The sequence below is a fragment of the Ooceraea biroi genome, chromosome 7 (genome assembly GCF_003672135.1).
Source record: "Ooceraea biroi isolate clonal line C1 chromosome 7, Obir_v5.4, whole genome shotgun sequence".
Taxonomy (NCBI): Eukaryota; Metazoa; Arthropoda; class Insecta; order Hymenoptera; family Formicidae; genus Ooceraea; species Ooceraea biroi.
This window is the reverse complement of record NC_039512.1, coordinates 12,609,375-12,621,785: the sequence shown is the minus strand read 5'-3', so window position 1 is coordinate 12,621,785 and position 12,411 is coordinate 12,609,375. Positions and strand designations below refer to the sequence as shown.

The following is a 12,411-nucleotide window of genomic DNA, read 5'->3' as shown; positions in this document are numbered from 1 at the left end:
TAGTTACGAGACTACGTAAACCGTGACGTAAGAACGTTGGACGAGAACGAGCGAGCGACCGCTAGATTGCGAATCACTGCGAGTCGGCGAGTGTCGTCAGCGATTATCGATGTTTGGTCGTTCGCGTTTTCCGAGCTGATGCGAGGATGCCTCGTCGTTGTAGGCCGTGTCATTCCACGAGGAAGCCCGATTACGGGCCCACTGACAACGATGACGTCGATCATGCTGCGTAAGCTCCCGGCAAGCCGACGATTTATTACTTTTACGTAATTTGCGACGCGGCTCGATGCGAACGGTGGAACCGGCGTTTGTGCTCCGGTGCGAATCGCGATACGCTTCTTGTTTACATAGCGCTCTGCGCCCGTGGATTTTGCTTCGATTCGTGAATCACGATGTGACGAGTCGAGATACGCGTTCGCAGCTGTACCTGAAATCGGTCGCAGCCCGACGTGCCCGGAATATAATCGACGATGTTCGTCATTGCTGATTCCACTCGGTCTCGGCTACGTGGAGAATGGACGATGAGGTGTGAAGTTTCCCTCTTGCGTGAAGTTTTTCGCTCTAAACTTGCAAATTTGCAGCGCGCCAAGCTCGTCTTTCATCGTAACCGGTGCATAACGAGCTTACTTTTTAAACTGAATTAAAGAAAATTAAATGATTAAATTAAACAATGAATCGACGACTTTGTAATTTATTATTATTTTTCTTAAGTTCGTGAAACCAGCGCGGATTATATTTGCGTGTATTTTACGGGATTCGTTATTGTAATTGCAGCATTATTTACGATTTTTTAATTTATTTTTATTGTATTTTAGTCCACAGAAAAATTAATTTCTCAAGAGGAAGAATATTAGATATTCGTAAATAAAAGATTGTTAAATCGAATGATCGAGCGGACAAAGATACGTAACTACGTAAAAATCCTCGATCGTGCAGGAATAGAATCGATATTAGTTTTTTATAAGAGATTATTTTTAAACGGAATTATAAATGAAGCTACATGTTATGAAAGTCCAATCATCCTGAAGATAATCGATCTTATAACAATTGTTGTAGTATTATCGATGTACGAAATCAATTAAAATAAATTTACTTCTCATTAATTCTTTTTTTCAAAATAAATTAAAACAGAATTTAAAAAATTTTTTAAAAATTAATAGAAATTAAAATTGCTTTTTCCTCTAAATATCACGTGAATATTCGTCTAGCCGCTTAATATTTTCTCGGGAGAGAGTGCCCACGTAAATCTAAATGTGTGAAATTACAAAAATAGCTTGTACGATAGCGCATTATTCTAAGAGGATCGCTTCCTGTTGTGAGAAAATTCCCCAACGATACTCGGCGATAATGTCGAGATAATTACGTTTTCCGGCAGAAACACGCAGTTCCATTAAACGCATCATGTTTGCAGCATACCGCAGCCGTCCAGTCCAACGAGCGAATTGGAGGAGTCTCTTCACGCGATGTCCGATATTTACGGCCAAACACCGCCCAGGACTCGCCTCAGCCGTAAGAAGAAATACATGAAGCAAAAATTCTCGAGCAGGTACACCATCAAGATTGTAAATTAGTTGCTAAATTAAATGCGAGTGATCACTGTGAGTCATCACGGTGAGTCCGGTGTTATCAGCATTGTTTTCAACTTTTGTCATTTATTTTTTTAGCGATCTCAAGTCGACGGAGAAGGAAGCTCAGCCGAACGTGATCGTCCGTAGACGCAACACCCTCGACACCATCATCTTCAACGAAATGTGCGACAAGGCGGACAAGGATTGCGAGGACGAGACGAAGGAGGATGTGAAGGAGTCGGGGAGAAAGTGCAAGAGAAGCTTGAAACTGCTGCGCGGCAACGAAAGGGATTTGAAGCTCGACATAGAGATCGCCAGTTATGATAAATGCTGCGGGAATATCGCGATACCAACGCCGAATCAGATCAAGGTATATAATTATAGCAACGCAGACAAGCTGATGCCAAGAGTTGCGGATCACAAACATGCGACACTTTGTTTCTGTATATTGTGCACATGCTTACTTTTACATTCATTGATTAGATACATTTCTTCGTAAAACTTGAAATTTAATTTAATTATTTTTCGAATTTAATAATTTTTCAAATTTTTGTGAACTTTTCTGCTGCACTCAACTTGCTTGGTGTAGGATCGTTATGAAAGAAAATGTTTTTCGCGCACAGGTCGAAACTAGAAATAGATTTCGCAGTCTACGGTCGAAGCCGGTCGATATGGAGGAGAAGAAAGTTGAGCAGGAAATTAGCGAAGAACAATGCACGGCGGTAATAAATGAAGACAATTTGCTCATGCAGTCACCGAGGATGCGGAGCTTCAAAGAGAGAGAGATATTCTACAATACGTTTGCCTTCTTAATTAAATTGGTGAATACCTTGGATTCCTTCGGATAAAATATTTTTTTAAGTAGCGCCGTGGAGTCTCATAGAAATCTAATATTTTAGAAATATTTTTTGCAGGGGAGCATGGAACGCAATCGTTGTCGTCAAATCAGCCACGAAGAGACCAGATGGCAGAACGAACTGAAAGACCTGATATGGCTGGAATTGCAGGCGCATCACGCGGATCGTAGTCCGATGGCGCAGGATGAATATTTATGCCGCCAACGGGAGGCGGTGAACGGTCTACTCGCAGAAATAATGGAGTACAGGTGAGCAAGAATCTACTCAAAATTTTCGAGCACTTTAAACGAGACGCAAGAAATATTTTTTTCGAGAAATTACTGAGAATAATAATAATATTAAAATTACCGATACTAATCAAAATCAAAAGATCTGAATGGAGCCAGTGAAAGCTCAAAGCGCAGTGATGAGCTCATAAATTCTATTAAAATCTACTTTATCGAAAAACATTTATTAAATCTATATAAATAACATATATCTATTAAACAAAAAAAATCAAAGTAGATAATAGCAATTACGAACCGATAGCCTCAATTATCGCGCCGTAATAAAGGCGACTGTCTTGCTTTTGCTAGATATAATCCAATTGCGGACACGCAAGAGGGAGGCCCAGGTTGCATCAGCCCGGGAGAAGCCCCGTGCGACAGACTTACGAATCTTGGCTTGAGCCCGAGCATCGAGCTAGGCGTGTGTCCTGGTTGCCTCTCCATGTACTGTCGTGCATGCGCTCGCGTCCAACGAGAAGCGTTGGAGCAAGTGGAAGGTCTGCTGGCGCGATTGGAGAGCGCGGAGGCGCTTTATCCGTCGTCTCAGGCTTTCGCGGCTAATTATCCGTTGTACAAGAGCGCCGAGTTCACCGACAAGGTGAAGGCCATGTGCCTGTGGTACAACATGACGAAGCACCATCGATTCAAGTTGCAGATACTGGGCAGACTGCTCATGCTGCACACGTCGCAGAAGAAACAGGAGACTACCGACTCCGGGATCAGGTATCGACAATCCGGAGGCTTTCTAGAATCTTTGATTCCTGCCGCAGCCTGCGGCTGAATCTCATTTGATTTATTCAAATCGGCATTCAGATTGACTGGTGTGTGTATGTGTAGATTTAATGATTATATTTACATGTAATGATCCAGCGAACTAAGAATAGAAATTGGTGGTTTGTTTTGATGGTTCTGTCTTTTCTTGATGCGTGAAACTTCGCGGAAACTTTCGAGACAATCGATTTTCCCTTTCTTAGTTTCTTTCTCTTCTCAGTTCGTCACGGTCGTCTGCTGTCGATACCGACTCTATGGAGCGGCAGTCTGTAGTACGGTTTGAAATACCTCATCAGGATGAGACCTCCAGCCCTTCCGACAGCAATAACAGCAATAATTCTTCGGCTGGAGCTTTGTCACTTGGATCGGCGCCGCATACCCCGGAGATCTCAATCTTGTACTTCGAGGACGAGAGAGTCGACCGACTCGATTTCTACTTGGTCGAATTTGATCGACATGGTTACAGGTATGTCTAATTTTTCTCATTTCTACTTATAAATGATTACAAGTTTTAATGCAAAATAAATAAATAATTATTACAAGTAAATTTTGAAATAATTTACAATAAGTAAATTATGAAACATTATCTGATTTTAGAATATTTTTGTTTGATAATTGTTACACATTAACTTGTATGTCTTTTCTAAATTTCATTGGGGAAGATAAATTTCATCTATATTTTGTATTATGCGAGAAGATCACGTTTAGTTGTTAAAATGCATCTTAACTTTAAAATAACGTAATGTTTGTATTGTAAATGTTTTCTGCCTTCTTCTATCCAAGGACAGTTAATCTAAACTTTACCTAAGATTAGATTAGCTTAAGCTTTTAGAGATCGATTCGCGCGGAAAACAGAGGACGATCTTGATCTTTTACGCGAAGAATATGGGGTAATAAGACGGAAATTACGATATATCTGTAGTACATAAATTAATATAGTGTATGTTAATTCTCATTTTGTATTTCAATTTATTATCAAATAATTCTACGACGCTTACATTTTTACGAAATTTATTATAAAATTTCTGAATTCTGACAATAACAATTTTTATTCGCACGCTCAGAAAATACATCGAGGACGTGTTGAAGACAAGAGGCCTAAGAAAAAGTCTGAATTTCTTGGATCGATTGCACACGTCCGTTCTGAGAAAAGCAAGATTAACTTTGGAGAAAAATGAAGAGGACGAGGAGGGTAATAGTAGCGCGTACGAGGAATACGAAGGTGACAGGGAACTACGTCGGTACGGTGCCTGGAGCCCCGAGGCGAGGGAACTAAATCTGCCATCATATAGGTACGAACTTTTGTTTTTTTTTTTAATTTGTAACATTTGTATTTAAAGTACAAAAGTTTGTCGGGGAATCGAGAGAGTTAATTCTAATTTTGTTCGAAAATCATGTAAATTTAAATTTAATTTAATAATTAAAATTTTTAATTAAATATATTTTAATTGAATATAATTTAATAATTTAAATATTTAATTAAATACATGCATTATTTTCTTTTTAGATCGGCCTTCGTGTTTCTCTCGCGCGTGCCTCTAGATGTGGTACATGAATTTTTGAGGATGAGACTGGAGCAGAAGCCGGAGCAGCCGAGTCCGTTGTCGGTTCGGCAGCTCATGCGGGAGCTTCGCGAGGGTCTCAGGATCGCCTGCATTCATCGTGACCGATTCGCTACGCACTCCCGTGCCGCTGTTGCCAGCGATAACGGCGGCTGCGAGAGTCTATTTGAAGATGATCTCAAGCATTTCGACGAGAGTGTGAGAGCCGTGTTCGAAGTCTATCTAGATTATCTTCAGCAGTGGGTGGACATGGTGCAACACGACAGCTTTCACAAGAATCTCATCATGGATGAGTGGCTGTTTGTCAAGTCCATCGCTGGTGATATAAGCAACGGATACAAGATCGCGAGTGTGAAGTTCTGGTGAGTGGTAAACGTAGGAACAATGACGTGCATCTCATGCAGAAAAAGTCAGACTTATCAAAATAGGTGAAAATGATGCGAGTTCAATTGTCATTAAGTAATCTTTGTATTTTTATTCGTACTGTCATATATTCGATTTATCATTTGAAGATATCTTCCGCAGTGAGATCGCGCGGATGATGATCAAGCAAGTAAACGAATTCCTTATCGACCGACCTCGCGAGATCCGGGAGAACGCGGACGAGAAGGAGGACGATGATGAGCTGTCGTCCAAGTAAGAGAGTTTTTTTCTCTACTTGCTTTGATGCTTTGCGACCGTGCTTTATTGTGCTATGACGAAATGCGATTTCAGGTTTCACCTGATGTTTGTGGGCCGCGAGTGGCAGGGAATGTTCGTCGAGGCCCGGGAGAAGGTCGTGAAGAGCGTCAACCTGGTCAAACATTTGAAATGTGACATCGAGAAGTGGACGATCTTCGATTCGCAGTTGATGGAATCGCTGACACCGTTGAAGGTGGGAATCTTGGACGATTGTTCGAACCGTGAATGAGGAGTCTAAATTTTCTTTTTCTTCTATCTAGGATATAATCCTAGATTTGAGGCGCCGCATCACCTTGGTGATCGAAGACTTCCAGAACGATGCGAATGAGGTGGAGCAGTCGAATACCGAGAGTGAATACCTGACGCCGTTGCGATCGAGGATCCGCGAGATTCTGCATCAGGCTTACAGGATGGGCTTTGACTTCCACAAGGAGATGTACAAACTGTTCTCCTCGGAAGAGAAGGCCGCTCTGGCGCGCGGTCTCGTCTCGTTTGCCCTTCTGTGGATGGAATTCGTGAGAACGCGATGCGAGCGCGGCCGTGGTTTAAGGCCTACTTGGGCGAACCAAGGTCTCGATTTCTTAATGACGATCTGCGAGCCGCACAATACAAAGTACCTGACGGATCAAGAGTTTGAGGAGCTGAAGGCGTGCATGGACCGTTGCATATCTCACGTCATTGGAACCGCTTCAGGTTTCGCAGAAGGTTCGCAGAATAACTTATGAATTTATATATTTATCAGTTTTATCTTTCCATGACCTCTCACTCAATTTTTGTCTGTTATTTTTCACCGTCCAATAATTAAAAAAAAATTTTACGACAACTTTTAAAACTTTCAATCTTTTATCAAATTTTTTCGGGCTGCTTTGTCATTCGTATTTGCAAGACTCTTGTAACTGTGCCATAAATAATGCGAATAATGATTAATTATAATGCGCGTGGACAGGATTAATAAAAAGAGCAAGAATCAATTTTATTTTAATTTGTTTTATCTTTTTAGGCCCTAAATCATTGTCGCGATCGAGAGGTACATCGCCGTGCCACAGCCGCAGCAGGACCACGAGCATCAATTTCTCTCAGAAGTCGCGAGATCCTCTAAAGTCACCCGAGATATTAGGTAACGCGAAGAAGTGCAGCTCGCCGAGCATGATCGATGGGAATCTCGCAGTGATAATAAACACGCCCGAGCGGAACACGCAGAGGCACGAGAGGATCGTCTCTGTCATCAGGAGGGTGGAGAACGAGCTCGACGAGAGGCGGCAGAAGCGTGATCTCATCGGACAGGTCATTGACAGGAAGACGATGGACACGGTTCGCGTCAAGCGGCGGGTCACGTTCACGTGGCAGCGCGGTATCAAAATAGGTATTATAATTGATAAATGTCGACAGATAATGGATTAACATTTATGCACAGATATACAGCATAGTCCTAACACATACATTCGATTTACAGGTCAAGGAAGATTCGGTAAAGTATATACCGTGGTGAACAATCAGACCGGCGAGTTGCTGGCCATGAAGGAGGTGCAGCTGAAACCCGGCGACCATGCAGCGATCAGGAACACCGCCGAGGAACTACAAATATTCGAGGGGATCCAGCACCCGCATTTGGTGCGATATTACGGGCTGGAAATTCGCCGGGTATGACGAGTGAAATATAAAAATTCCATCGTCTTGTAGTGTAATTATGTATTAACTTGCGTCGAATTGTGTATTATGACGCTAAACCTCTCTCGCTTTTACAGAAGGAGATGTTAATTTTCATGGAATTCTGTGCGGAGGGCACTCTCGAGAACCTGGTAGCGGGTAGCGGCAACGGACTGCCGGAATCTTTGGTCCGAAAGTACACTTATCAACTGCTTCTCGCAATAGCGGCATTGCATTCTCACGGAATAGTCCATCGAGACGTCAAAAGTAACTATCCGAACTAACATTGCCTCTAGCTGCGTGACTGCGTGCGAGTTTACTTGCTGCGTAACTGTAGATAAACGTGTCTCTTCCCGCAGCCGCGAATATTTTCCTGACGGACGAAGGCAATTGCCTGAAGCTCGGCGACTTCGGTTGCGCGGTGCAAATTAAGGCGCACATGACGATGCCGGGGGAACTTCATGGCTTCGTAGGCACTCAAGGTTGGTACTCGAATCGTACTTTAACAGTAAAATCTCACGATGTTGGTGCAATCTATTATGCAGTGAATAAAAATGTAATCGTGCGTTTGGAAATGTGAAGAGGAGAATGTTAGAGGAATATATGCCAATAATCGTATTTTTGCGTCAATTTTTAATTATTTTTAAAAATTATTTAAAGCCTACATGGCGCCCGAGGTATTCATGAAGTCTGAGAGCACTGGATACGGCAGAATCGCTGATATCTGGTCGGTGGGTTGCTGCGTCATCGAAATGGCAAGCGGACGACAACCCTGGTCGGATTTCGACTCGAATTATCAAATTATGTTTAAAGTATGTCTAGACTTGTACACTCATATGTATACAGGGTGTCCCGGGTTTTAACCGACAAACTGCGGGAGCATATTCTACTAGTGGAAATAAGAAAAAATTCTTATATCGAGTTTGCTTAGAAATGCTTTATTACAAAGTTATAAACCAATATTGAAAAGAAATATGAGATAAGTAACAACGGAACATAGTGTAGAATTTGGAAGGTCGAAGATGTTTATGTTATGTGTATTCACATGTATTCATGTTCACTATGTTGAAACGATTCAGTATGATTGTTACTTTCACAACAGTAGCTGTTAGATTTCAATCGTCGTGTCAACTAGCAATTACTATCAGAATGCCAAAAGTGTTTTCAAATGAGGAATACACTGATATTCATTTCGTGTATGGGCTCATAATAATCCACATACTACCAGACAAAGAAACTTTCAACACGAATTTCGATGTAATGTTTGGATGGGTATGCTTCATGACCGGCTTATTGGTCCGTTCTTTTTACCTGACCGATTGAACGGAGAATCTTTTCGAAGATTCCTATCAAACGATTTACCAATTTTGATGGAAAATGTGCCACTGCAGTTTCGCCAAAACAACTGGATACAGTTAGACGGTTGTCCATCGCACTATGCTAGACAAGTTAGAAACTGGTTAAATGAACATTATGCTCATAGGTGGATTGGTCGAGGAGGACCGGTTTTCTGGCCTCCAAGATCGCCCGATTTAACGCCTCTTGATTTTTATTTATGGGGAACTTTAAAAAATAAAGTTTACAGTACAGAAGTAATCTCGCTTGAAGATTTAAAGCAACGAATTACTAATTCAGTTACTGAGATGCAACAAAATTTTCAGGAATGTCGTACTGTAACAAATTCTGTACTACGTCGATGTCTAGCTTGTATCGATGTGCAAGGACAACATTTTGAAATGCGTCACTAAATCATTGCGTAGATAATTTTTATTTTTGTGAAAAAATCCGTTGTTACTTATCTCATATTTCTTTTCAATATTGATTTATAACTTTGTAATAAAGCATTTCTAAGCAAGCTCGATATAAGAATTTTTTCTTATTTCCACTAGTAGAATATGCTCCCGCAGTTTGTCGGTTAAAATCCGGGACACCCTGTATATAATAGATAAATGCATCATTATTATATTATTTTCAAATTCGTGCAAGTTTACGAATTAATCTCAGCTTTAGTTCATATACAGGCTTCGAATTTCAAGATAAAAAATTTGCAGTTAGATTTTTCTTATAAACGTTCTTTCTTGAATGAATTAATTTTTTAAACATCATATTTTTCTCTTGTCATCTAACGTGATCCTTTCTTTTCTTCGTGCAAGGTCGGAATGGGACAGATACCAGCTCTTCCGAAGAATCTCTCCGCTGAAGGTATTGACCTGGTGAAGAAATGCCTGCAGCACGATCCGAAGAAAAGATGGCCTGCTGAGTCCCTTCTCTCGCACTCTTTCGTGCGTGGCGAATATGAAGACGTCAATGCTGATTTAACGATGCCGCGTTACTGAGAGCTGCGCCAGAAGATTACCAAGATTGCGGAGTACTAGCCATCAAAAGGTACTAACTGAGTAATTTGATCTCTTGAAAAGACTTTTCGTATTCTCCTGTGGACCTTTCTACAGTGAGAGCAAAGTGAATCTTTGCGCAGAGCACAAGTAATATAATTTGTTCTTCTTTTTTCATGAAAATTTCACGCAATATCTAATCTAGGATATCTATAGGAAAGATCAGTACGATATTTGTGTTTGTTTCTCTTTAGATCGTATCGTACGCATTATTTGAAGAATTGTTGTCTGCCTTTTAGGATATTTCGTATTGAATGTACATATATTTTATTTTACTCTATTCTATCAAGACATTTTATTGAACTTATATCTGTTGACTATCCGAACGTATTTTAGTCGCTAGTGAGTGCAACGTAATACATAAAATAAGGATAAAGATTTTTGTGATCGTGTTATTGTATAGAAGAAGGTTCCAGAGCACACTTTCTTTTAATCACGATTGCAAGATGATGAGGCTAAACGAATAGCATTTTTACATCGGAGGATGACGGAGTTGTTGAGCGTCAAAAGTTGTTACAAGACTGTGAGTTAAGTTTGGTGTACATAGGAGATATGTAAATGATAAGATCTAGTTTTTTACTTGTTTTAGAAGAAACATTTAGTAGGAAAACAAACAATGAACTTAATTACGCATAACAGAAGCGTAGTTGGAGACTTAAAAAAGAGTTATACAAGAGTTTTAATATATCCAAGATTAAAAATATTGTTATGAGTAATAACGCGTCTCCATGAACGATAAATTTTAATTGCTATTGTGATAGTGAGAAGATGAGAAAAATATGCCTTCTGGAACATCATATATTCCTCTCAGATGATTTTGAACTAGTCATATTAGGCTAAATGTGATTCGGCCTGTCGAAGGTTGGGGGCTGCAAACGTGATTAGTTGAGTAATAATAAAGTAGCAGCGTGTACGATCGGTAGCTCGATCGAGTGATAAATATATATTTATAATAAATGTATGTCTATAAATGTATATTTATAAGTACGTATTTGCAATTAGATTTGGCTTTCGGGTTGCAGCCGCGTTTTTAGTTACTTTGATTCCGACGTTTCGGAAAGAAACATCTTAGTCTACTTCATCAGGGAGAGTGTCAGGCTGCTTCTTTCGCGCTCCAATCCGGAAGACAAAGCCAGTTGCAATTATCTGCACTGCGAAAGCCTCAAATATCGTATATATATTTTTTTCTTCATTTTTTATATACAGACAAAGGCAAACGTATACTTATTTTATAGTATATATATTTTTATGAGTAGCATATGTGTAAGTGTATATGTATATATGTATGTATATGCAAACACGCACGTTTTGTAAATACATGTCATGAACGATAGACGTAAGATTTTTCACATTCCGTCAATTTTGCATCTCGCAATCATCATAGAACGTTGTTGGCGTGCTCATATCATCAGCGGTACTACTTCATCTTATATTAAATGTATAATTTTGCTGTAATCATAAAATAGAGGCATTATACTATCTCGTAATACTGTTAATTGTAATAATCATGTAATTATGTATAATACGATAATTATGTATAATACGATTATCGCAATACTGAATAATCCGCACGGAAAATCCTGTAAAATCGTTGCGACGCGGAAAGTTGAGGTACTTTCTAAAATGTAACGTGTTAACTGGCAGCTGTTGAAATCTAGCTGCTCGATTATTAATGAAGCGTGCGTTTGTGATACGTCCATAAATAATTGTATACAACTGTTTCGAAGCTGTTTCGAGAGTGGACTGATTGCTACATGTACCACGAAACAGATATTCTATTTTACATAAAAAAAGAGAAAAACAACGACACTGAGAAGAGAATAAAGTGGGACGAATGTGACGACAATTGGTGTTCCGACGTAGTTTATTTCTGCACGAGGAAACGTACACACGTGATACAACATACTTTGACGTGGATCAATTACTTATGCGGAGGTATGCTGTGTATGCTTTCCGCGCGAACGGAGAGCCGAGTGTACTCTTACGTTCATCTATTCGTTTATCTATCGAACGCTTTACGCACGCAGGTAGTTAAAACTCACGCCGCGATCTTTAATCCTTATCCGAGCGATGCTCGTTGTCGCTTCATCTCCGCAAGAAAGCGAGATGCGTCTTTAATCGACGTTACTTCAATAAAAGTCGATGGTATTATGCTTCAAGCAGAGATAATAATTGTTTTAAAAGACGAGGAAGGGTTGAATATAGTTTCTAGCTACAATACTAAGTGGATCATCAGCCGAGTTGCTCGCATAAGGATTAAAACCAATCACACATGACCCAGCGGCTTGTGCGACCCGCTTCTTGCACAAACCGCGAAGAAATCACTCAGGAAACGTTAGAACATTCAATCTATTATACTACAATAGCAAGTTTGGAACGTTTTCAACGTATTTGCATATGCACCAGATTTTTCCGTTACGGGCTATTGGTTTATGCACACGAGTCATTTAATGCGTGGCGTCAGAAGTATTGCTAGAAATCATGAGTGGTCTTAATTTTCCAGTTCGTGATCGGTCTATCGAACTTCGCACACTTTCAGTTCTCGTACATATTATTATATTCCATTACAATAGAAATTTGGTTTCTTTACATTTTTATACGAAATCGAAGGCAAGAGGAAATGTGAATTCTATTATATGCGGAATCGACAGCCGAGCTTGCAGCTT

The 12,411-nt window shown here is 40.1% G+C and overlaps 1 protein-coding gene across 2 annotated transcripts; it reads left to right on the top strand.

The window, feature by feature from the left end:
* Positions 1-29: 29 nt before the first annotated feature.
* On the top strand, positions 30-11,591 carry LOC105279741 (mitogen-activated protein kinase kinase kinase 4). Of its 2 annotated transcripts, none has more exons than XM_026971216.1 (18): positions 30-229; positions 1,412-1,546; positions 1,665-1,938; positions 2,192-2,389; positions 2,468-2,673; positions 3,001-3,414; positions 3,683-3,928; positions 4,527-4,754; positions 4,970-5,386; positions 5,550-5,660; positions 5,739-5,898; positions 5,966-6,410; positions 6,706-7,068; positions 7,159-7,346; positions 7,451-7,619; positions 7,712-7,834; positions 8,013-8,164; positions 9,506-11,591. In XM_026971216.1, the coding sequence occupies exons 1-18, from the start codon at positions 147-149 to the stop codon at positions 9,686-9,688; spliced, it is 4,095 nt and encodes a 1,364-aa protein (XP_026827017.1). In that variant the 5' UTR covers positions 30-146; the 3' UTR covers positions 9,689-11,591. The 2 variants fall into 2 exon arrangements, with proteins under 2 accessions (XP_026827017.1, XP_026827018.1); XM_026971217.1 differs by having other exon boundaries at positions 31-229; positions 2,483-2,673.
* The last annotated feature ends 820 nt before the right edge of the window (positions 11,592-12,411 follow it).

Excerpts from the sequence above, each read along its gene's own strand:
- LOC105279741 (XM_026971216.1), top strand. The coding sequence starts at position 147 with ATGCCTCGTCGTTGTAGGCCGTGTCATTCCACGAGGAAGCCCGATTAC. Across the intron at positions 2,674-3,000 it reads GCAGAAATAATGGAGTACAG|ATATAATCCAATTGCGGACA; the intron begins GTGAGCAAGAAT and ends TGCTTTTGCTAG. Across the intron at positions 7,069-7,158 it reads GCAGCGCGGTATCAAAATAG|GTCAAGGAAGATTCGGTAAA; the intron begins GTATTATAATTG and ends TTCGATTTACAG.